The following is a 21,615-nucleotide window of genomic DNA, read 5'->3' as shown; positions in this document are numbered from 1 at the left end:
ACTTGGTGTATTTAGCTGACTTGCCAAAGCAGTGCAAAGCACGCAAATCAAACGCCGCAAACCGTCGTTTCCGTCTTTCAACCGAACTTGCCAAGATTTTCGACCGTTTTTTTTCTTGTAATGTTTTCTTGCACCACCACCGTGAGATGGTATTGGTGTTGACTAGGAAAAGTGCAACTTTTCCACAGAGCGAGCTGTCACACGCAAGAAGGATATTGTTTAGTTTACGGGTTTGCTGAACTCGGTGCGCCTGCTGTGGTCTTGTTTTGTTTTTCATCCGTTTAGGTAAATTTAGTTCGAAAACACGACCAACTGTTCGGCAAGGGATGGACTACGTGGACATTCAGGCGGTGGAATCCAAGCTTACGGACGTGACTGTTACCCCGATACCGATGATAAAGAATGCCCACAACAACATTGGCCACGGAAGCAGCGGCGGCAGCGGTAACAGCAGCAACTGCAACAGCCTCGCAAGCATTAGCATTACGGCGCAATCATCAAACCATCGTAATCTGAACCACCAAACCGTTGCAACACCATTGCACGATGTTAGCGCGGGTGCGCTGGCCCTGACGGTCGGATCGAATGCCGCCAATCTGGTGGCACCGGTTACCACGTTCAATCACTTTCCGAACAACTCGGGCCTTTCGAAGTACGCTCAGCTGCTGATGGTAATCGAGGAGATGGGGCGCGATCTGCGTCCGACCTACTCGGGCAGCCGCAACTCGGCCGAGCGCCTGAAGCGTCTCATTGTTCACGCACGCATTCTGGTCCGGGAGTGCTTGGTGGAAACGGAACGTTCCGCCAGACAGTAGCGGCCAGCGCGGCGCCCGGAACCTCTTCATAACAGACCAACATCTCCCATTTCTTCAACCGCGTAGCGACGGCGGCAGCACCCACAGCAACAACAGAAAGAGCGTTTGTAAACACATAGTACAAAATGTTTCATAGACCCAATTGGAGGGCACAACGCGCGAAGCCCAGCATATAAAATCAGTTAACGTAGTCACTTGAGCAGACATCTTGAGCGCGGCGCCTTTAGTGATTAAGATAGAGAGACTGTGTATTTACCGCCAGTTCATAGAATTCTCCGGCTCGTCGGAAGCCCAACATAAAACCAGACAAGTTACACCCAGCCACACACAGCATACACTTACGATACGATAGATGTATACAGCGGATACGCTCCTTTAGTTTCGAGTTCTCGTGTTTGTTTTTTCTACAAGCATATAGCGTGTTAAAAGACGATATAATTGTGTAGCCTTTATCTATATTATATACAAACCCTCGATCGTAATGTAATTTGTATATCAGACGTTTAAGACGATTAATAAAAGTCATATTTTAGGCAGAACATGACTGTGCGTTGGTGTCGCCAACAATGGCATCCTATTGCCAATAGAGAAATTAACGACTTGTCGTTTGCATGTCGGAAAGAAGGCTTAATTCTGGGGGGCACTGTAGTTGCGGAAGTGTACAAGTTTGCAGCCCGCCAGTGTAAACGTGTAAACACGCATGCAATGGGCATTGTTTTGCGCCTGTGTCGTACACGCACACAGCCTCCCGTTGTATCATCGCCAGACTCGGTTGACGTTTGCTCCCGCGACTATCCAAAAAATCATGGCAATCGGATCAATCCTGATGTTTTCGTCCCGACACGAGCCCTCATAGCGACCAGTTTTATGGTGCGAGCAAACCACCGGAAACCCCAAACCGAATCCAAGCTCCCTTCCGTGGCGGTGCTGTGCAATAGTGTGTTTTGCGTAGTTCCCGGGTGAAGAAACCGATGTGCAATATAGACTGTAAGTAGCGTCGCGAAAGTACCGCGCTCCCATATGAGTCTTGATTGATTGGCTTGATAAAAAGGGATTTCTTTTGCCTTTTTTGCCGTGTTCGCTGCGTAATGCTGTACGCATAAAGCCGCAGCAGTAGAGGAAGAAAATCGTAAGGAAGTACGCAATTGAGATGCGTATCAACTGGTCATCGGTGCACCGCTAGCAAAGGATCGACCGTCGGCAAATCGATTCGGATTAGGACCTGCACCGGTGTATCCTCGACGGTTACTGTTAGTTCCCACAAGATCTGCAACACCGCGCGCACCAGCGCCATCGTTACAGTCGGTCGCAAAGTGGTCACAATGAACGTACCGCAGTATCCCCCGCCGAATGGCTGCTATACGGACATTAAGCAAGGCATCCTTGCGTACACGATGCCATTGCGCACGGACCTTGGCGATATACCCGGGCCACCAGTAAGCCTGCTGCCGGAGACGGACGATAGCAAGGGCGGGAGCTCTAAGAAGAAACGCCGAGCATACGTGAACGAGAGTGAAGAGGCTCGTGCCCGCCGTTTGGCACGCAATGCCGAGCGTATGCGACAGAAGCGTGCGACCGAAACGGAAGAAGAATACCGGCTGCGGTTGTCAAAGAACGCGGAAAGCAATCGACGGAAGCGACTGAATGAGACTGAACTGGAGCGAACCATGCGCCACGCACGGAGTGCCGCCCGGGAACGTCTGCGGCGAGCAATGGAAACACCGGAGCAGCGCGCCGTGCGGCTGGCCAAGCTTGCGGAACGAATGCGGTCTGCGCGAGCCAACGAGACAGCCGAGCAGCGGGCGGTACGCTTGTCGAAGAATGCTACCAAGGCGAAGGAGCGTTTGTTGAAGGAATCGCCCGAACAGTGGATCGAGCGGAAGCGCAAGAAGGCAGAGTACGCACGTCGCAAGCGCAGTGGCCACAGCCTGCAGAACAGCTCGGCCGGCAGTAGCAGCAGCAACGATGCGGCCATGCACAGCGTGCTATCTAACGACCCGACTTCATTCGGACAGGTGACTGCGTCGCAGCTGGCCCACGGTTACTTACCGCACCTGGACCACCATCATCACCAACACCACCATCATCATCATCATCCGTCGCTTACGGCCACCGACAACCCGCCGGACGTGAAAGACATTAAATTGATAGCGTCACCGAAGCCGGAAGCGGATGTGCCGGAGCACATCTACAGCACACCACAGCTACCGTTCCTGTCGACCGAGCTGAAGCCACCCGAATTCGTGAACGGCCATCTGCCGCCTGACCTGACCAGCAGCGTGTACAAGTTTCATACTCTACCGCCGTACTCGATTCCGGTGAGCGGGGCCATCGTCGCAACATCGACGCCGTCACATCATCATCACGTCCCTCCGGTGGAGTACAAGAACAAATAGCTGGCGGGAGCTGAGGTCAGCAACGGAATATGAGCAGTGCAACAGCAACATGGACTACAACAGTCCCTTTTAGCACCGTAAACAATGTACCGCATAAGTAAGCTTAAGCAGAACTTAAAAATTGTATTTTCAACGTAGAATATTAGGGTGAAATTTTGTTTTTAGATTCGTTTGGTTTGATCCGATCGATCGATAAAAAAACAGTGAATAATTGATAGAGATTTACCACGTTCACCGGTGTTTCGTTTTTTGTGCCATGAAATATGCCGCCAAGAGTAGGCCACCGGTGATTTTCCGTCCAGCAGCATCTACAAGTGGTTAACTTTTCCGCGGGTCACTGTGAGCGATTGACAGTTTCCACGGCAAACAAAGTAAGCCGCCCGATCGCTGGATGTAAACGCACGGAGACGAGATTTGTAGTTGTTTGGAAATTGATCAATTTCCCCCTGTGGTATCGTGCAATCTGCAAAGGAAGTGAAAATTACCAGCCCCCGAAAAGGGTGGTTGCTGGTTTATTGTTGAGCAAGTGCTAAACAAACGGAACCAGAAAACCTTGCTTCCGCTTCCGCTCCTCCTTCAATTGCTGGGCCGATATGTTGGAGGAGTACCACGGCGAAATATGAATGGATTTTTCCAACTCAACGCGACGTACTACAATGAGTTCAAGCAAGAAGTGGGCACCGGAGCATACGCAGGTGCACCCGCGCAGCAACAGCAGCAGTCCGGTACCGTCGCTGTCGCTGGCGCTGCCCAGATAGATCCACTATCGGCAGAAGCACTCACCAAAAATCAGCGACGATTCCTCAAGGAAACGGACGAGTCGCGGGCAAGGCGCCTGGCCAAAAACGCGGAGCGAATGCGCCAGAAGCGGGCGGCCGAAACGGAAGAGCAAAGCCGGAAGCGCATGACCGAAAACGCCGCACGTATGCGGCGGAAACGGGCGGCAGAATCGGAAGAAGACTATCGCCAGCGGATGGAGCGCTACGCAGCGTTCAAGATGACCGAGGACTACCAACGGCGGCTGGCGGAGAACGCCGAGCGCAATCGACGGAGAAGACAGAACGAGTCCGAGATGGAGCGAAGCATCCGCCGGGCACGGAGTGCTGCCCGGGAACGCTTGCGGCGTGCAATGGAAACACCGGAACAGCGAGCCGTCCGCCTGGGGAAGCTGGCCGAGCGGATGAGGATTACACGCGAGCGGCTGTGGCACACGATCGAAACACCCGAACAGCGAGCGGTGCGATTGGCAAAGCTGGCCGAACGGATGCGCGTTGCTCGGGCCAACGAAAGCCCCGAACAGCGAGCGGTGCGCCTGGCGAAGAATGCGGCCCGGGCGCGGCAAAGGTTTCTGAACGAATCGCCCGAACAGTGGATCGCTCGGAAGCGCAAGAAAGCCGAATATGCACGCCAGAAACGGGCCGCGGCCGGGGACATGGCCCAGGGAAGCCATGGCACCGATTCCCACTTACACCCCGGCCAACATAATGGCCATCTGTCGCAGCAGCAACCAACTACTTCGCTTGATCCAACGAACTTCAATGTTGGACAAACCCCGACCACGTTACCGGAAACCCTCCTGCATCCGGGGGTGAGCCATTCGACGAACTTGCCTATGCCGAGCGCCACCTCGTATGTGATGAACCTGAAGGACAATCACAAGCTGACGGTTTCGCCGGCAAAACAGGCTCACGGAACCGAGCTACACTCGGACGCAGTGTACTCCACGGCAACGGGGCAGATCCATCACATTTTCACCGGCGCCGATATCAAGAACGGGCAGCACTTGCTCATGCAAGCGGACCCCAGCTGTCCGAACAGTTTGTACAAGTTCCACATTCTGCCCCATCCATTTACCAACGTAACAATGGCCTCCGATGTGCAACATGCAACCAGCGACCAGCAACAACATACATATAAGAGCAAATAGACCGGGGTCCCACCGGGTGCTCTGCCAGGTGCAGGGCACAATTGGGGCCACCGTCGGGCCAAAAAGCGGAACAAGCTACGACGGTTTCGTAATTTCTCGTCAAATGCATTAGGCACAGTTTCAACGACTCTGTTGCAGCCTATGTTCCGTTGCATTAACCTTGTGTGTCGAAAGGAACCCATTTTTAGAGTGCTACCCACGCGGCTTCAGTTGTTCAGCCCGCTTACGAGTTAGTTTTTTAATTTTATGCCCCATCGCCCATACAAATAACGTGTGTAATAATCGATCTTTTCATTTATTTAGTGCGCGCTAGGACGATTAATTTGCTAGCCATTATTTGAAACCGTAAAGCGGTAGATTACGTGCAAACTGCGAGATAAATAAACTTGTACACACTCCGGTGCATTCCAAAGGTGGGCGTGTGGTTTGGAGCGTTTCTTTTCACTAATTGACCATTGGCCCAAAATACTTTGCCCATAAGATAGCCCCGATAGAGAGCATCGATCCTAAGGTTATGCGCGGCACTGTGGTTGTGGCCTCCGGACGACTTCGGCGATACTGAGCCACTCAACGCGCGGCTGTAAACGCAAACCAAATGGCATTGTCGATTATTGTTCGTCGTGAAATGCAAACCACTGCGTGCTGCGATTACTCGATAAAATTGTGCTCTTTTTCTTTCGCGTAATAAAGTTGTTTTGATAATTGCATATGTTGTCGGTGGCCGCGGGGTAGTTTCGTGCACGCAGCGCGCCACTTTTGACGGGTGTGCTTTGTCAAAAGCATGTGAAACGACGGAGGACGCGGTACCTGAGACGGAGCGTGCAAACCATGAATGGATTCTTCCAAATCCAAAACCCGTACTACAATGATATCAAGCAAGAGATTGTGGTCCCATACGCAACAGCAGCAGCAGCAGCCGCCGCAGCAGCCGCAGTGGCCGCAGTCTCCGGAGCACCCCTACAACAACAAACTGTCGTCCAGAGCCCATCAACGGGTCCCAGTGACGGCGGAGTGCTAGACGAACAGCTAGCGCTAAGCAAAAGTCAACGACGGTTTTTGCACGAAAGTCCGGAGGCACGAGCGAAACGGTTAGCTCGGAACGCCGAGCGGATGCGCCAGAAGCGGGCGGCCGAATCGGAGGACGAGTACCGGAAGCGGATGGCACAGAACGCGGAAAGGATGCGCCGCAAGCGGGCGGCCGAGACGGAGGAAGAGTACCGACGGCGCATGCAGCGGTGCGCGGACAGCAAGTTGAGCGAAGACTATCGCATGCGTTTGTCAAAGAACGCCGAGCGTAACCGTCGCCGGAGACAAAATGAGACTGAGATGGAGCGCACAATCCGCCGGGCGCGGAGTGCCGCCCGGGAACGCTTGCGGCGTGCAATGGAAACTCCGGAGCAGCGAGGCGTCCGCCTGGCGAAGCTGGCCGAGCGGATGCGGGTTGCGCGGGCGAATGAGCTACCCGAACAGCGAGCGATGCGGTTGGCGAAGAATGCAGCCAAAGCCAAGGAACGGCTGCAGAACGAGACACCCGAGCAATGGATCGACCGGAAGCGGAAAAAGGCCGAATACGCACGCCACAAACGAAGCGTCGGTGGTACCGTGGACACAGGCGGGCCGGGACTGTCTGGCTCGGCATCGAGCAGCGTTAGTGCGAGCACCAGCCTAAGTGTATCGTCGAACGGAGATACGAATGGATTTGCGGTTGCCGGAAACCCTGTCTACAGTGGGCTCGATCTTCACCAACCCCTTGCACACCATCCGAGCACGTCGCTTGTGACGTCCATCCCGTCCACGGTAGATCTGAAGGACATCAAGCTGATAGCGACCTGCAAACCAACCAACGCGCTACACCTTCCAGAGCAACTGTACGCCACTTCACACGTTCCCTTCCTTGGCACCGACCCAAAGCCACCCGAGTTTCTGACCACCGGCGGCGCCCAGAACGGTCCCCCGATCATGCAGCCCGATCTCTACAAGCTGCACATTCTGCCCTATTCTTTCTCGTCCCCGGCGGTCGGTGCCATGCAGCAGCCGATGCAAATGGACTACAAATCAAAGTAGTCGCAGTGTGTGGCCACTACTACGCTGCACGACATGAAAGGCCGTTTCGCTAATCTAGTCTTCGGGGGGAAGGGTTTGGCATAATTTTCTTCTCTTCACATGCATGGATGAATATTCAGTTTTTGCATCGCAAAAGAAAGCTAGAATAATTTCAAACGGTAATGAACATTAATTTAACAACAGCACGTGGTGTAGTAACTTTCTTTCGTGGTTGAATGAAACAAGAACGAACAGAAAAGACTATTGCCTGCTAAATAGCAATAAATTAATCTCCTTCATTCCAAACGCACGGATAAGTTCGCTTCTGGTGGAATGAGCCAGAGAAGAGTTGAGTCGCTTTTCTTTCATTTTCTCCATAGTTCATTTTGTGTAGCAAGTTGAAAATATAGAATAGCCTTTTGAAATGAAACATTCACGTGCGTTGAGTACCATTCTGAAACAATTTCAAACCATCCACAGTCATTAGCGATAGTGCGTAAGTATTGAACTTTGAAGTGTAATTGCGCCCGGTGCGTTCGTCTGCCATGCGTTAGACGCGCGCGTTAAGTTGCCGGTGGGTAAACAAATAAGGAATTGCGTCTAGCGGGATAACAATTAGTGGAAAATGGAACTCGAGTTTCGAACGTGCGCTGTTTACGACACCAAGCAGTCGGCCGACTCGGTCGAATGGTGTCCACACCCGGAAGGAGCGGATCTATTCGTCTGCGGAACCTACCAACTTGAGTCCGGTGACCAAACAACTGGCGGCTCCGATCGGAAAGGGCGGGTGTTCCTGTTTCGGTTCCCCGACGATGAGGACAAATGCTTGACGCTGCTGCAAACACTAGAGCGAAGTGCCGTTTTAGACCAGAAGTGGCATCGTTCCCAATGCGATCGACTAGCCGTGGCCGGTTCCGATGGATCGATCCAGGTGTACGAGTTGGCCGACATGGAAACTCCTCGATTAGAATCCCAAGTGATGTGCAGCTTGCGTGACGAAGAATCCCCCGTGTTGGCATTGTCACTTGATTGGAGCCGCGAGGGTGATCGTATGGTCGTCAGCGACTCCGATGGCACCGTGAATCTGCTTAGCTACGATAGCGAACTGAAAACTATTAACCGATGGAAAGCGCACGGTTTCGAAGCTTGGACAGCAGCGTTCAGTCGGCATAATGAGAACGTAGTCTACAGTGGTACGTATCTGAGCACCTATTGTTTTCCCGATGATCGTCAATAATCACTGCGGTCTGTTATCTTTCTTTGAGGCGGAGATGATAGCCTTCTATGCGTACACGATTTGCGCTGTCCCGGTGTACCGGTGAGTAAAAACAAAAGCCACACCGCTGGCGTTACCTCGCTGTTGTCATTCGAGCACCGGGAGCATACCCTGCTGACGGGGAACTACGACGGTAAGGTGCGCCTCTTTGACGAGCGACAGATGAAGGCCGATGTAACGCAGGCCGACCTGGTGGGTGGAATATGGAGGCTCCGGCCAAATCCTCGCTGTCCCGAACAAATCATGTGCGCTTGTATGTACGAAAATTTCAGCACCATACAACTGACGGCCGATCTTGGTTTGGCGAAAACCGGAGTTTACGATGCGCACGAAAGCATTTGCTACGGATGCGATTGGCAAGTGGTGAGTCCCAACCGTAGCCCAACAAGCGATACGTACGTGGCCACCTGTTCCTTCTACGATCACAAGCTGTGCGTCTCGAAAGTGGTTGAACTTGACCGGTGAATACATCCAGAGAGTCAAAAGCTTTATGTTACTCATGTTTCTCAATTCTGAAGTTGCTTTCTTGATGTTAAATTGAGGAATTTTATTTAAATTGTTTCGTATTTAACGACCACAACAAAGATCTATCTCGTGGGCTAAATACCGCGGTGGATCCATCTTGTACTTTTCATCGTCCATTGGCGCACAAACTTTGTCGAAAATGTGTTGCTATTTTCGGACACTATCCGCCACGCTGCAGATTTGCCAAATTGTGAAATTATCGCTCTTATGACGAAATGAAAACATTCTTGGACTGCAATACAATGTAACTTTAATCTTTATTCGATATTCTCTTACACAAGTTTGTCGATAAACAATTTGAATTAGATGAAAAACTCACGTCGACGAAGAAACAAATGGTAAAGAACAGCGCATAGTATAGTTTTCATATGGTTAGTTTTTAGCGATAGAGCGCTAGGAAATACTTCAGCCGCGGATTGTTTTTTAGTTTTGAATTTAATTTTTAATCACAAAAAGAGTGCTGCACTGGCCATCGTTCACAGGGACCAGCTTTGACGCGGCACCAGAAAAGCCATCGATAAATACACTTCAGCGTGAGAATCAATTTTTAACGCCCAAAAAATCACATGCCAAAAATTGGTCCGCCTTCTATCGCTTCCGGAAGAACGTCGGTGTGGGATAGTTGCCAGGGAATGGATTGAACGTCGGCAGGCCATCACTTTTTGCCACCCTTCTTTCCTCCTTTATCTCCACCGGCTTTACCCCCAGCACCACCTTTAGCGTCATTGCCACCTTTGGCTGGTCCACCACCTGGTGGGCCTTTTTTCTGAAACAATGTCCGAACTAGAGCCAAGATCCCGGTCGATTCGGGATCCCTCATCCAGATACTTACACCACCACCCTGACCGGCCCCACCGCCTCCGCCACCGCCACCACCACCGGAACCACCACCCTTGCCTTTGCCCATACTTTATCGATCAATGGATCCTAACTGGACTCAACAACCTCGGGTGCTACCGGTTAAGGATGCTTAGCTGTTCCGATCTCTTCGGGTGTTCTCGCGCAACTGCCCCAGTCAAGTTCCGTTTGTACCGTGGCAACGATCGCCGTTACCTTTGAGCTTCTGAATCATTTGAATGTGGAGAGATTTGCGATTGAAAAAGAAAACAATATAAAGGCAATTAAAAATAACCAACCGAGAGTGTCGGATGCCGCCGTAATTTGGTCCACTGTAAGGAATGTCTCCACTAGTCATGGCCAAAATAAGTTTTCTATGAGAGCTACAAGAGCTACAAGAGCTGTTGAATACATAAGTCTACTCATCATAAAAATAAGACAAAAATTACAGCATCATTATGTGTTACTGCGCCATCATTTATTTATATACTTTTCAATCGGCTTTTTTTTCGTTGTGATAAAATTTGTTTCGTTTTCGCTCGAGGAACAGGCAAATCATATTTTTGTACGTTTTGTCTTGCTTTCATTGTTAAGTTTAGTTTATATTTTAGTTTTTAGTTTTAACTATTCTGTTTTATTTAAAAAAATTTCTGTATAAATCATAGAACTAATACTTTAAATGAAAATGTGTATTCTTTAAACTTTTCACATCTAGCACACTGTCCTAAGGTATTAACGTTGGACTCACACTGGCCCCATATTCTACTGAGTATCCGGTGCCAAATTTGTCGATCCGTTTCCTACAATGGCCATGATCTTGAGGCATTCACTTTCAATGACAAAATCGTCTGAACGAAGCTCTTCAAGGTGGCACAATCACAGACGGTCCTTCCCCTTCACGAATCTCATATTAACGGGTGTGTGATGCACAAAACTGTTACTCTTTTTTATTACGCAAATCTTTTGACTTTTCAACGAGTCATACTTTGTAAGTCCCTTCGACAATCGTCGCAATCGCAAAAGTCTGCAGTCGTGGGCCGCGTTGTTATCAGAAACGCAAACATGTTGAAATTCTTGGTAAAATGGACATTGGTGGTAAACAACAGCACAATAGTAATACAAGATGGTTGGCGTCATGAGGCTAATAATAATCGTGGAACTGACCAACGAACGAATAATTTCCTAGCTTCTCAATGAACACAGCAAACCGCCCCTGAGAATGCCAAATAGAATACCTCAGACAATGATGGCCGCGACCTACGGTTAAGGTTAGTCTGCGGCGCATAATTCCGCCATAAACAAGAGGATAAACCACCGATGAAATGATGATGTAGCCGTTGTTTGGCGACAGTCCTGCGCATAGCAAACGGTATCAAGGAAACAGCGTCACCGAGCACCGCGCGATCGTAGTGTGCGATCAACGCATGGCGGTTTACGATTAGAGGAGCAAGAAGCAAACCAGGATGATAGACGATCTGTTGTCTCGTCTAATTTCAGTCGACACACGTGATGACACTATTTTTACCCTAAAACACATAGAAATGGTACTCGATAGCAGTGGCAGTGGCAGACTGCCACTGAGGGAGCGAAATTGGGTCAACGAAGGCCACTCGTTCATTGACAAGGCAAAGGAGTAGTAACTACGGTGCTTTACGCGGGGTTTTATTTTGCAAAGAAAAATACAAAATTACGCCAAGGGCGAACCATACGGGCACGGCCTAACGGGATGACTGGCGAGCGAGCGGCGTGAGTCTTCGCCGGCGGTCACACGCTCACCTTGACGCCGCTTCGTGGTCACGATCGAGATCACATATTTTGCGCAAAATGCTGGCTAAATGTAAGGCATATTCAGCGTTCGTTGCGTTTGCACTTTCGCGTGCAATATCGTCCGTCGTCGTGGCAGGGCGCTTCAGAAGGGCCACCGCAAACAGTGCCTTGTAGTGGGCCGCATTGCGTTCGACCGTGGCGCTCGTGTCCTTCTTTCCGGCCGCGATGAGCGACAGTTTCGTCAGTGTCCGCAGTATCACCTGCAACCGCTTTTCGAAAAGATCGAGCAATTTCTGCAACTCTTCGACACCGGCAACGTCAGCCGCACTCGAGGGCACGTCGCCGACCTGCGATTTGCTAGTCGATGCCAGTTGGTCAATCAACGGTAGCGCCTGTTTGCACAGTTCGAGGGCCACCAGTAGGTGGCGCGTTTTGGCCGCGGTCGCTTGTGACTGCTCGCACTGGTACTCCTGCAGGGCGATGCGCTCCAGTTGGATCTGCAGAAACTCTTGCGGCTCCGTGAGGCTTTCGAAAGTTTTGGCCGCCTTCTCGTAGTGCAGTTTCGTTAGCTGTAGCACCGTCTTGCGCCGCTGTTCGTCCACGGTTTTGCGATAGGACATGTGGTAGTAGGAAGCGATCCTGCACAAGTGAAACAAGTCATATTTAAGTGGTTTTGCATGTGCCACAAATAAAACAGTGCACCGTGTGCTTACCGGTGATGAATCAGGGCCGCCCGGAAGGAGTAAAGTACCTGCTTGGGGCCACTGTTGTCCTGATCGCACAGTTTCAGTGCTCGCTGCAACATTTCTACCACCTCCTGTTCGATTTCCTCCGTCGATGGACCGTGACCTTTGCTATCTGGGTTGATAACGTTGTGATCCTGTAGCTGTTTGGCGAGATTAAAAGTGGCAGTCGAGAGCTCCCAGGTCACCAGTGACCACAGTTCCGGGTTCTCTTTGCGCGTCCCCAACGTCGCCAGGGCACGCTGATAGTAACCGAACGCTTCGTGGTAGAACTTTTTCTGCACATTTACGTTGTTTGGTCTACAATGACAAGACTCAACATTAAGCTGCGAATAAACGAGATCAACTCCGTGCTTACCTTTCACCAACAAGATGTATGTGGGCCCGGAAGCGCATGAAGCGGCCCATGTTGCAGAGTAAAAATGCCAAGTTCGTGGTATCGGCCACCGCCTCAAACAGATTGACCCCTTTCTGCAGCGAGTCGTACGATTTCTTGGCCAACAGTTGATACAGTGGTTCCTCCCTTCGACCATCTCCGGAAGGCTCCGGCTCGTCGTCGACCGTGTCTACTGGGTGAGCCTCCCAGTACCGCTGGTACTCTTCCTGCGCCCAGTGCATGTACTTCACGCCGAGCTCGTTGCGCACGCTTCCCAAGCGCCGTCGTAGCTCATCCTGGGCATCCTTCGTCGTCGCACAAGCGATCGCCGTCTCGTAGCATCCGCAGCTTGTCATCATCAGCTGCTCGACGTTCTCCGTCGGTGTGGGAAGTGCATTTTCCACTTCCACCCCGATGTCCTTCACCAGTTCCTCCATGATGAGCTGATCCAGTCGCTGCTCCGTCCGGAACTGCTCCATGTACTGGCCAATGTTGTCCCACTGCTTGGCCAGCTGGAAAAAGCAATCGCCTGCGCGGCCCAGCAACAAACCACGCTGCGACGAAACGAACGCAATGTACTTTGTGACCACCTGCTGGCAGCGAATCGCGGAGTAAAGGTGCCGCAGTGTTGTGCCATAATTTTGCTGCCCGTACTCTTGTTCGGCCATCGTGGCGTACACCAAACACGCCTTCTCGAACAGCAGAATCTTTAGATGTACGTTCCACGATTTGATCACACCGAGTTGCCCCTTCAACAGCAGGGCACGCGGATCCGTCCCAGTACCGGGAGTTTCGAAACCTTCCACCGGTTGGTTGAGCTTGCCCGGTTTCTTCTGCCGGTCCGAATGCTTGTTGCGTTTGGAGCGCTTTTTGGCTTTCCCGGGAGACAGTTTCTCATCACCGTCCTCTGCACCATCCGGTCGACCGGCGGTCTCCTTCCAGCCCATCGGAATGGGTGAGTCCGGATTCGTTTGCCTCAATGCCTCTCCCATTCGCAGCCGCTCGTACGGCAAAGGGATGGCACTGTCCGGCTGGACCATATTTTGATGCGTTTCCTCGTGAATGATGCGCCGGCGTTCGGCTTCTTTCTGCTGTTCCCGCTGCTTTTGCTCCTCGTAGCTGTCGAAGTACTGCAAGCACTGCAACCCGTCGACAATGTGCTGCAGTGCAATGCGACACCTCTCGGCCGTATCGCTCAGTAACGGGGCCGGACGGGAGTTGTGCTTTCCCAGCCTTTCTCCAACGTCCCCCTTGTACTCCTTCAGCGTATCCTGGATGCTCTTGATGGCTGTTTCAAATTTGCCTTCACGGCCCTGAGAACCATCCTCTTCCTCTACCGTATCGTCTAAAGCGTCGTGTTCAGACGGCTCTGTTGAGTTGCGTTCCCCAAACATAAATGCCTTTTCATCGTCGTCCTCCTCGTCAACGTCGGAATTGAACTTTGGGCAGCCTTAAATGAGAAGAGAAAAGAATTAAGTTACGAGTTCCTTGCACATAAACGCTCCATCAACGCTCAGCCCCGCTGATAGAGCAGTCGGTAACGCTCTTCGCTGTCAGCGCAGCTGGCCGTGGTTCGAATCCCGAGATCGGTTGTAACTCAACCGGCCATGGTTTCGATTCCCGATACCCTCGTGACAGGGGGGTTGGCGCGGGGATAACAATCCCGTCCGTAAAAAATTAAATGTTACAGAAGAGCATCAGAGATTAACATTGTCTCTGGTGCCAGGCCAAGACTGCTCAGCGGTTGTAGCGCCAAAAGAAGAAGAAGAAGAAGAAACGCTCCTGCATTGAATACCAACCAGGATCCGTATCCGCCGGGATGTGTAGATCGGACAGAATGTAGTGCGATGACGTCACGATTTGAGGATACTTTTCCTTCGGCAACAGTTTAATGCAGTTATTGAGCAGTGTCCGTATCGCGCCAGCTTTCGAGGCCGGCAAGCTTCCTCCTCCTTCGACGGAGTTTTTCATATTTCGCGCCACGGTGTACAGTAGCATCGCGACTGGAACGGTGAATGGATTTTGATCCCCGATCGGTGATCCACCGTCGGCTCCACCCGGTGAACGGTGCCGTTCGCTATGCGCACCGCCGTTGGCACCGTTCCCGTCCATTGGTCGGTGTTTCGTCCCCGCGAGACCATCGGGCGCTTCGTCCCCCTCCGTTGCGCCGTCGGTGCCTTTGCACAGCGTCGTCAGATCGTACAACTTGACCACGTCGTCGTTACGCGCCTTAAACAACCAGTACGTGTGGCCAGCCTTCGTGACGTTCGCCTTGAGGAAGGCGAGAATATTTTGCGCCACGTTGCGGATCAACTGCGGGGAAAACTCCGAGTTCTCGAGCCGCGGAAGATCTTCCGTTTTGATCAACTCGTACCGCTGCACGATCCCGTCGAGGTGGTAGCACATCACCACCTCCGGCACGTTGCACATCAGATTGTCCAGCCAGTAATCGATTCCGGTGAGCACGTTGATCGGTTTCGCTTCGTCACGCAACCGCAAACTGATGCACGGTCGGTTGGCACCGCCAAAGATCGGCATATCGGTACCGATCAACATGCGGATGTCCTCGAATGTCCAGATGACGTTCCGGTTAAACACGTGATTGGTTTGTTGCGCATCCGGCAGGTGCTCGTCGCGCGTCGGTTCCGGAAGAACGGGCCCCGCCAGCGGAAGCACTTTGTAGGGTGCGCAATCATTTGGGGCAGCGACTTCGGCGGCCAAATCCTTTTCGCCGGATTCCTGCAGACTGTGGTAGAGAAACTTCGACGTCAGGTACTTTTGGCGGAACACTTCACGGGTTTTCGGATGCAACAACAGCTTCTGCTCACTGTCACTCAAGCTTTTCAGGATGTTTTCCAGCAGGAACGAGCGCAACCACTGCCACTCGCTTTCCTCCTGCCGCAGCAGATAGTTGGCCACATCGAACTCGTCGATCAGCAGTGTATTTTCAATCCGGTGCACTATCATCGAGATGACGCTTTTGCGCGAATACGGTAGCTTCAGGAGGCGTTTAATGTTTTCGGCGTCCGACACCACATCGACGCCACCGACACAATCCGGAAACATGTTGGCCATCCGGAAGCTACTGAAACCGGCCTGGTGTGACAGGAACTGACCAAGCCCGTACGAGTTTGCCGAATTACTGAGCCAGTTCGATGGTGGCATGTTGAGGTTAGTGTTGCACTTCAGGCGCGCGAACGGTACCGTGCTCTGCACGTTCAGGAAGCGCACGATTGCGTTCGATTTTACCTGCAGCTCTTCCGGCACCGAGACAGTCGCTACGGGCGGACAGCGTTCGATTTCTGCATCATCCATCTGCGGGTTAACGATTATCAGTACCGTTCGTCCAACTTTATTCTGCGGACGTACTTACCATTGTTAGGTACCTTGCATCTATGCTACGGCACAATCGAGAGACGATTCTTTTCAGTGGCTTTGGCCGCTATGCCGCCGCCGGAACTTGCGAGTTATTTCTAGAAGGATTTAGACCGCACACGAAGACGCATTGTTTTGACAGCTCCAGCGACCAGCTGTTCGATTGTCAACGCGGAGGGGACGGAGCCGGCGGAGCTTTGTTTTGGTTGCGAGACACCCTGCCTGATGGCACTAAAAAAGTTCAGAGGCGAACGAAATAAAATCCACATTCCTTGTGGTCCTACCTTTCGGGTCCGATTTTGCAGACCAATTGCATAAAATTGCTGTGCCGCTGTGTTTACTCCGGTAAACAACATCGAAAAAAACTGGCGACCGGCTTCGGGTTCTAACTGTCAATTTGCGCGTGAAAAACATTCTCTCACCGTCTCACTGTGTGCTGTGCGTGCAAGATTGTGCAACAACATTCGATTTGGTGGATAGCAACCATTGGAAGGTAAATTTTCCTAATTCTTCTACTTTAATGCTATCAAACTGTACTGTGCATTATGTCCGTTGTGGCCGCGTGTGTAGGAGGAAAATAGTAACCTCAACACTTTCCGCACTGTCCTAGTCCGTGGCTCGGTTCACTTGTTCGTTTTCGCGGGTGCGCTGCAGTAGTGTTGGTGTTACAAAAGTTCATAAGGCATAAAAAAGGCCGCACCGGCATTATCCTGCCGGTTGGTGTGTAGGTATTTCCCATTATAGGAGCCCCATCCCATCAGCTGGGTATGTGGGCGCAAATAATGGGCCACCGCTTTGAATTCGCTACCATGGTCTTTATCAAATATTCATGCGGTCCAAACGCGAAAAATGTACTCAATCCCAGATGAACAATTCGTGTGCGTAACAAAGCCCCTAAACAAACAACCCTAAGCACAGCGGGAGAAAATGAAGCAGCGAGTGAAACCATGGCCAAGTCAAAAAAGAACATTGTTTTTTTTCGTTTCCAGCCGTTAGATCGAAGATAACGCGCGAAAGGAAGGCACCGCGGGCTCCTCCATTTCGCGTTGATAGTTCGCCTCCTGCGACGACCGGTTTGTTGCTTCGCAACTCCCCCCAAGCAGCCCCCCTTCGTCGCCGCCATATCGCGCAGTGTGCGATGAATTCACTCGTGCGACCATCGTGTGCCATCATTTCGTCCTGTGTTCTGAGCCGGTGCGGACGACGTTTTCAACCCCTGCTCGTCAGCGCGACTGCAAAGTTTCACACGTCGAAGATGGTGCTCATTAAGGTAAGTATCGGTTGGCGACGAAGCGCTCGATGACGCCTGAATTGTGTGTGCACCGAGGGTACTTGTGTTTGCTTGCGGTGGTGCGATTGAATTATATAACGCCGCCGGACTTCGGGTTGGCGCACTTTCGTTGCACACTTCTCGAGGGCTTCCGCCGGCACCAGCACTGGCACCAGCACCGGCACTTGAAACGTGCCGGCGCGTCTTTGCTGTCTCTATTGTGGTGTTTTACACTGCGTGACACTCTAGGGTGCTTAATTTATTTTGTGTTCCGTGCGGTACACTCGACAAACGTAAAAATGGATGCCGAACCTAACCTTAACCTTGAAATGAGCTAGCGAGGCGAGGGAGATCGTATAGAATGTTCCAGTGTTGCACTAGTGAGTCGCGTTTCGTTTGCGTTCGGGAAACGATTTTAGTGCAATTGGGCTGTAAAAAGCAAACTGAAGCCTTTAGTGCCTTTGTTCCGCACTTCTAGGCCCGAGGCAGCCTAACTCGCATCTTCCAAAAAGAACCATTTTGTTTTTTGGGGAGCATAAGCTTTCATGCGCCATGATGGGGATGATGCATGACCTACTTTTGTTTAGCACGCTTTGTTTTTCACAAATTTCAATTAAATCGAATTTCCGGCCGAGTTCACTAGATCAAACTGGAAACGCTATGATTCACGGGTAAAGGATACATTATTTAGCCACTCCACCATCCTAGCACACATTTTAATGTTTTATGACCCGATAAATGGGGAGTCAGTTCAAAATGTAGTGATGCGTAATGCTTTTAATGGCCTGTGCTAAATGTACACAACCCATCCTTCGCGGGATGGCCTCTGGCTTGTTCGCGTTGCATTTGAAATGCAAATACGGCCTTCCGCGTAGGCCACTCCTCGGAGGGTTCTCTCGGGTGGTTGATTAGTTTTGGATGAGGCGCGGGTCCGCGCGTAATTGCGTGCCGCGACCGCGTTGCCTGGTGAAATGTAGAGCACCGGACTATCCACGCCAAACCCACGCTGTCCCCACGAAAAGCCCACATACGTTATTCGCGATCGATACTAACGAGCAAACCGTACCGGATAGAGCCTTAGTGTGTATGCTTTATTTATCACTCTGCCTCTGCCGTGTTACGTGCAGAAAATTGCATTTCCCGGCTCCGGCACGGCACACCCCTACCCGGCAAGTGGAGGACTTTGAAAGGACAACACAATCCGATCATGTTTTGAATGGGCGTTTTTTTGGTTCTCACGGCAACCCTCAAGAGAAGGGCCTCGGCTTCGTCAGAGTCGTCCCGTTCCAGTGCCATCAAGTGGGAAATTTACTCTCACTAATAATGCAACAGGAAAACAGGGCTGTGGATGGCACGACGTTGATGATGATGACGGTTCTTGGTGTAATGTTATCCTTTTGACGTGTACTTTAACGGTGGCTTCAAGTGCAGAATGTGTTCTGCAAACCGTGTAGGGGAGGTCGTACTCGCACCATTTGGGCTTTCGGGAATGTTGTTGAATGTTTAAACATATTGCCCCTTCAGATACACGGCCTTCCCCGGTCCAGTATTGTTCCACCGGAAACTGAAAACTTCTTCGGAAAAGTATCCTCTCTTGGTTAGCAAACTTTCCCCATAACATCGTCCCTCCGAGCCCGTGGTGGGTTCCGGTGGCGCTTAATTTTGATAATTTCTGCAGTGATGCGGTCGGTTGGCGCTAGTCGCGCTAATAGAATAGTCCGTTTTCCTTTTGGATCGTTGATTCTTGGCCTTCGGTTGGTCCCACCTACAGCGCATCCTTTTCTGATTTGGTATCATATTCCTGTTTCAATGCGAAAGATCCGTTGTCATGGAGATTATGTGGCAACAACCTTTTCGTTTCACGGTTTGTGACTTCTCTTGTTGACCCTCGACAACTTTGGAGAAGAAAATTATTTCTACTTCGATGGACGAAAGCCGGCCCAAACTCTCTTCAACTGAACTCTTCAGAAACACTTCTCGTCCAGCTTGGTGATGGAGAGCGGATGCAAAAACGGTGACTGGCAGAAATATGGTATAAATATCGCTCGTAACCGTTTAACATTTCTCCGGAGTTACCGGAACATTCCGCGGAGACAAGGACTGAAAGGTAACGGTAGTCGCAGGATGGCGTCGAAAGAACCGTCGAGTAAAGTGCCGGACACTTGAAACCGTTGGAAGGGCTATCGGTCTTGTTATCTGATGAATATGTTGATGAAGCGTAACAGTGGTCGCAGCCGGTAATGATGTCTTTCGAAGCATATAATAAAGCAATCAAATCCCCTTAATGAATGGCGCTTTTCAAGCGCTACCTCCAACCCCGGATTATCGGGATAGTGGTTCAATTATATCTGTGGAGCTCCAAAATAATTATGTTTGCGTTGTGTTGTTCCCTCCACTGCATCCGTAACGACGAGATCCAACGACGTTGAGGCCGTTGTCCGAGTGAAAGTGTTTGCTCCAATCCAAGGATGACTCCCCAAAACGAAGGGATCCATCGTGCCGGAAACAACCATAACGAGTAAACTATGTGCGGTTCAACCCGCCAAATGATTCATTAAAACTCACTTTCCACTCGTGTGTATGCTCGTGATACGCCGTAACCCGTAACGATACCAGACAAATGGAAATTCATGGGCCCAAAGGCCCATGTTTGTCCTGCGCCGTCACTCCGGCCGGCAGCAAAGGTCGGCGAAGGACTTTTTAGGGTTTGGTCGGTAGCATGAAATATGTATTATCTCATTTGTTTCAGAGGATCAACATGAGACCATTCTCCAAACAGCCAACCGACAGCCGTCGTTGTTCTTCGTTTGGTTAAATTGTGTCAAAATGGCGGGTGAACGTGGGCCAAGAAGAGGTGTGGTTGCGAAATTGACGGATGGGACAGAAAATTTATGTTTCACGACACGCACCGTCCGGCCGAGGCACAGATGTCCCTTTGTGGCGTGCCTCACTCCAACAGGCAGCTCCTCTGGCCGGCCGGTCGATGGCAATAAATCGATACAACGAGCATATTGATGATCCTGAGTTCTGTTTATTCACGATTGTTTTCTAACCCGTCTCTCTGTTCTTTTCATTTTATGTGTCCTTCCTTCGGTGCCCTGCACGTTGGCCATTAACTGTGCAAACATTGCGCCGTGCCGCCGTCTGCGATGTGGTATGTGGATGCACAGGAAGGCGACAAGGTGCCCTCGATTGACCTGTTCGAGGATTCGCCGGCCAACAAAATAAACCTTGCGAATCTCTGCGCCGGCAAGAAGGTGATACTGTTTGCCGTGCCCGGTGCCTTCACGCCCGGCTGCTCCAAGACGCACCTGCCCGGGTACATCGAGAAGGCGGGCGACCTGAAATCGTCTGGTGTCGCCGAAGTTGTGTGCGTCTCGGTGAACGATCCGTTCGTGATGTCGGCCTGGGGCAAGGCTCACAACGCGGCCGGCAAGGTACGCATGTTGGCCGATCCGGCGGCCGTCTTTACGAAGGCACTCGACCTCGGTACGGAACTACCACCGCTCGGAGGTCTCCGTTCCAAGCGCTACTCGATGGTGCTGGAGGACGGTGTGGTGAAGTCGTTGAACGTCGAACCGGACGGTACCGGCCTGTCCTGCTCGTTGGCCGACAAGATTAAGCTGTAAACCCACGCGTCTGGCGCAATTTGTGCACTTTCAAACGATGGCAATAACCGTTACACATTACCATTTGGTGAACACCCACCCCTCTGGTTGCGTGTCCACCTTCACAGTCCGATTACCCCGACCAATAGCAGCAGCAGCAGCAGCACTGCAGCAACTGGAGGCACCTCGGATCATCACGCCGTTGTTCGTTCACACGCTTTAGGATAACATTAAATCACGATACACAAAACTTTGCTATCAAAATTTTAAATCATTTCTTACGAGGCACGGCCACCACGCGCGCATGGGATGCCGCCGCGGTTCGTTGTACCGTACTTTTGGCCTTTTTCGATTCTTTGCCTCTAGTTGTTAATAGTCCACCCGGACCACCTCCATTCTGTGCAAGTGTAGCCAGCAAGAGTAAGCGCAAAATATATCAACCATTTCCAAAAATTGTACCACAACTAAGCTCTTTATTGTTGAAATCTAAATTTGAGCAAGGTTTATGGTACGGAAAGAAAAAGACCCAGTATGTGGCACGGGCGATTTTCAACTTAAAAAATATTATGTTTTAAATAAAGTCAGTTGTTTTACAAGCTTTATGGTGCAAAAATTGTTCGCCGCATTTTCGCCCGCCGCTTTTCGCCCCGATATGCC

General features: G+C 51.2%; 6 protein-coding genes across 6 annotated transcripts; 4 read left to right on the top strand and 2 right to left on the bottom strand.

Moving 5' to 3' along the window:
- Window positions 1–242: 242 nt before the first annotated feature.
- On the top strand, window positions 243–7,513 carry LOC128269768 (uncharacterized). Its single transcript, XM_053007172.1, has 4 exons — window positions 243–811; window positions 1,999–3,058; window positions 3,139–3,190; window positions 6,043–7,513. Exons 1-4 carry the CDS (start codon window positions 327–329, stop codon window positions 7,200–7,202), a joined length of 2,757 nt encoding a protein of 918 aa, XP_052863132.1. The 5' UTR covers window positions 243–326; the 3' UTR covers window positions 7,203–7,513.
- LOC128275693 (uncharacterized) lies at window positions 3,808–5,550 on the top strand. Its single transcript, XM_053014281.1, has one exon. The coding sequence runs from the start codon at window positions 3,831–3,833 to the stop codon at window positions 5,136–5,138; it is 1,308 nt and encodes a 435-aa protein (XP_052870241.1). The 5' UTR covers window positions 3,808–3,830; the 3' UTR covers window positions 5,139–5,550.
- Window positions 7,514–7,800: 287 nt separating the features above from the next.
- On the top strand, window positions 7,801–8,922 carry LOC128275694 (diphthine methyltransferase). The gene is made up of 2 exons (XM_053014283.1): window positions 7,801–8,374; window positions 8,447–8,922. Exons 1-2 carry the CDS (start codon window positions 7,807–7,809, stop codon window positions 8,920–8,922), a joined length of 1,044 nt encoding a protein of 347 aa, XP_052870243.1. The 5' UTR covers window positions 7,801–7,806.
- Window positions 8,923–9,215: 293 nt separating this feature from the next.
- On the bottom strand, window positions 9,216–10,002 carry LOC128274416 (rRNA 2'-O-methyltransferase fibrillarin-like). The gene is made up of 2 exons (XM_053012612.1): window positions 9,809–10,002; window positions 9,216–9,723 (listed from the first exon to the last, which is right to left on the bottom strand). Exons 1-2 carry the CDS (start codon window positions 9,887–9,889, stop codon window positions 9,571–9,573), a joined length of 234 nt encoding a protein of 77 aa, XP_052868572.1. The 5' UTR covers window positions 9,890–10,002; the 3' UTR covers window positions 9,216–9,570.
- Window positions 10,003–11,546: 1,544 nt separating this feature from the next.
- LOC128274400 (erythroid differentiation-related factor 1) lies at window positions 11,547–16,020 on the bottom strand. The gene is made up of 4 exons (XM_053012593.1): window positions 14,505–16,020; window positions 12,688–14,155; window positions 12,300–12,629; window positions 11,547–12,225 (listed from the first exon to the last, which is right to left on the bottom strand). The coding sequence occupies exons 1-4, from the start codon at window positions 16,018–16,020 to the stop codon at window positions 11,592–11,594; spliced, it is 3,948 nt and encodes a 1,315-aa protein (XP_052868553.1). The 3' UTR covers window positions 11,547–11,591.
- A 460-nt stretch (window positions 16,021–16,480) lies between these two features.
- LOC128274414 (peroxiredoxin-5, mitochondrial) lies at window positions 16,481–21,554 on the top strand. Its single transcript, XM_053012611.1, has 3 exons — window positions 16,481–16,573; window positions 17,070–17,350; window positions 20,521–21,554. The coding sequence occupies exons 2-3, from the start codon at window positions 17,219–17,221 to the stop codon at window positions 20,977–20,979; spliced, it is 591 nt and encodes a 196-aa protein (XP_052868571.1). The 5' UTR covers window positions 16,481–16,573; window positions 17,070–17,218; the 3' UTR covers window positions 20,980–21,554.
- Window positions 21,555–21,615: the final 61 nt, after the last annotated feature.

The sequence above is a fragment of the Anopheles cruzii genome, chromosome 3 (genome assembly GCF_943734635.1).
Source record: "Anopheles cruzii chromosome 3, idAnoCruzAS_RS32_06, whole genome shotgun sequence".
NCBI classification, from domain to species: domain Eukaryota; kingdom Metazoa; phylum Arthropoda; class Insecta; order Diptera; family Culicidae; genus Anopheles; species Anopheles cruzii.
This window is presented reverse-complemented; position numbering and strand designations above follow the sequence as displayed.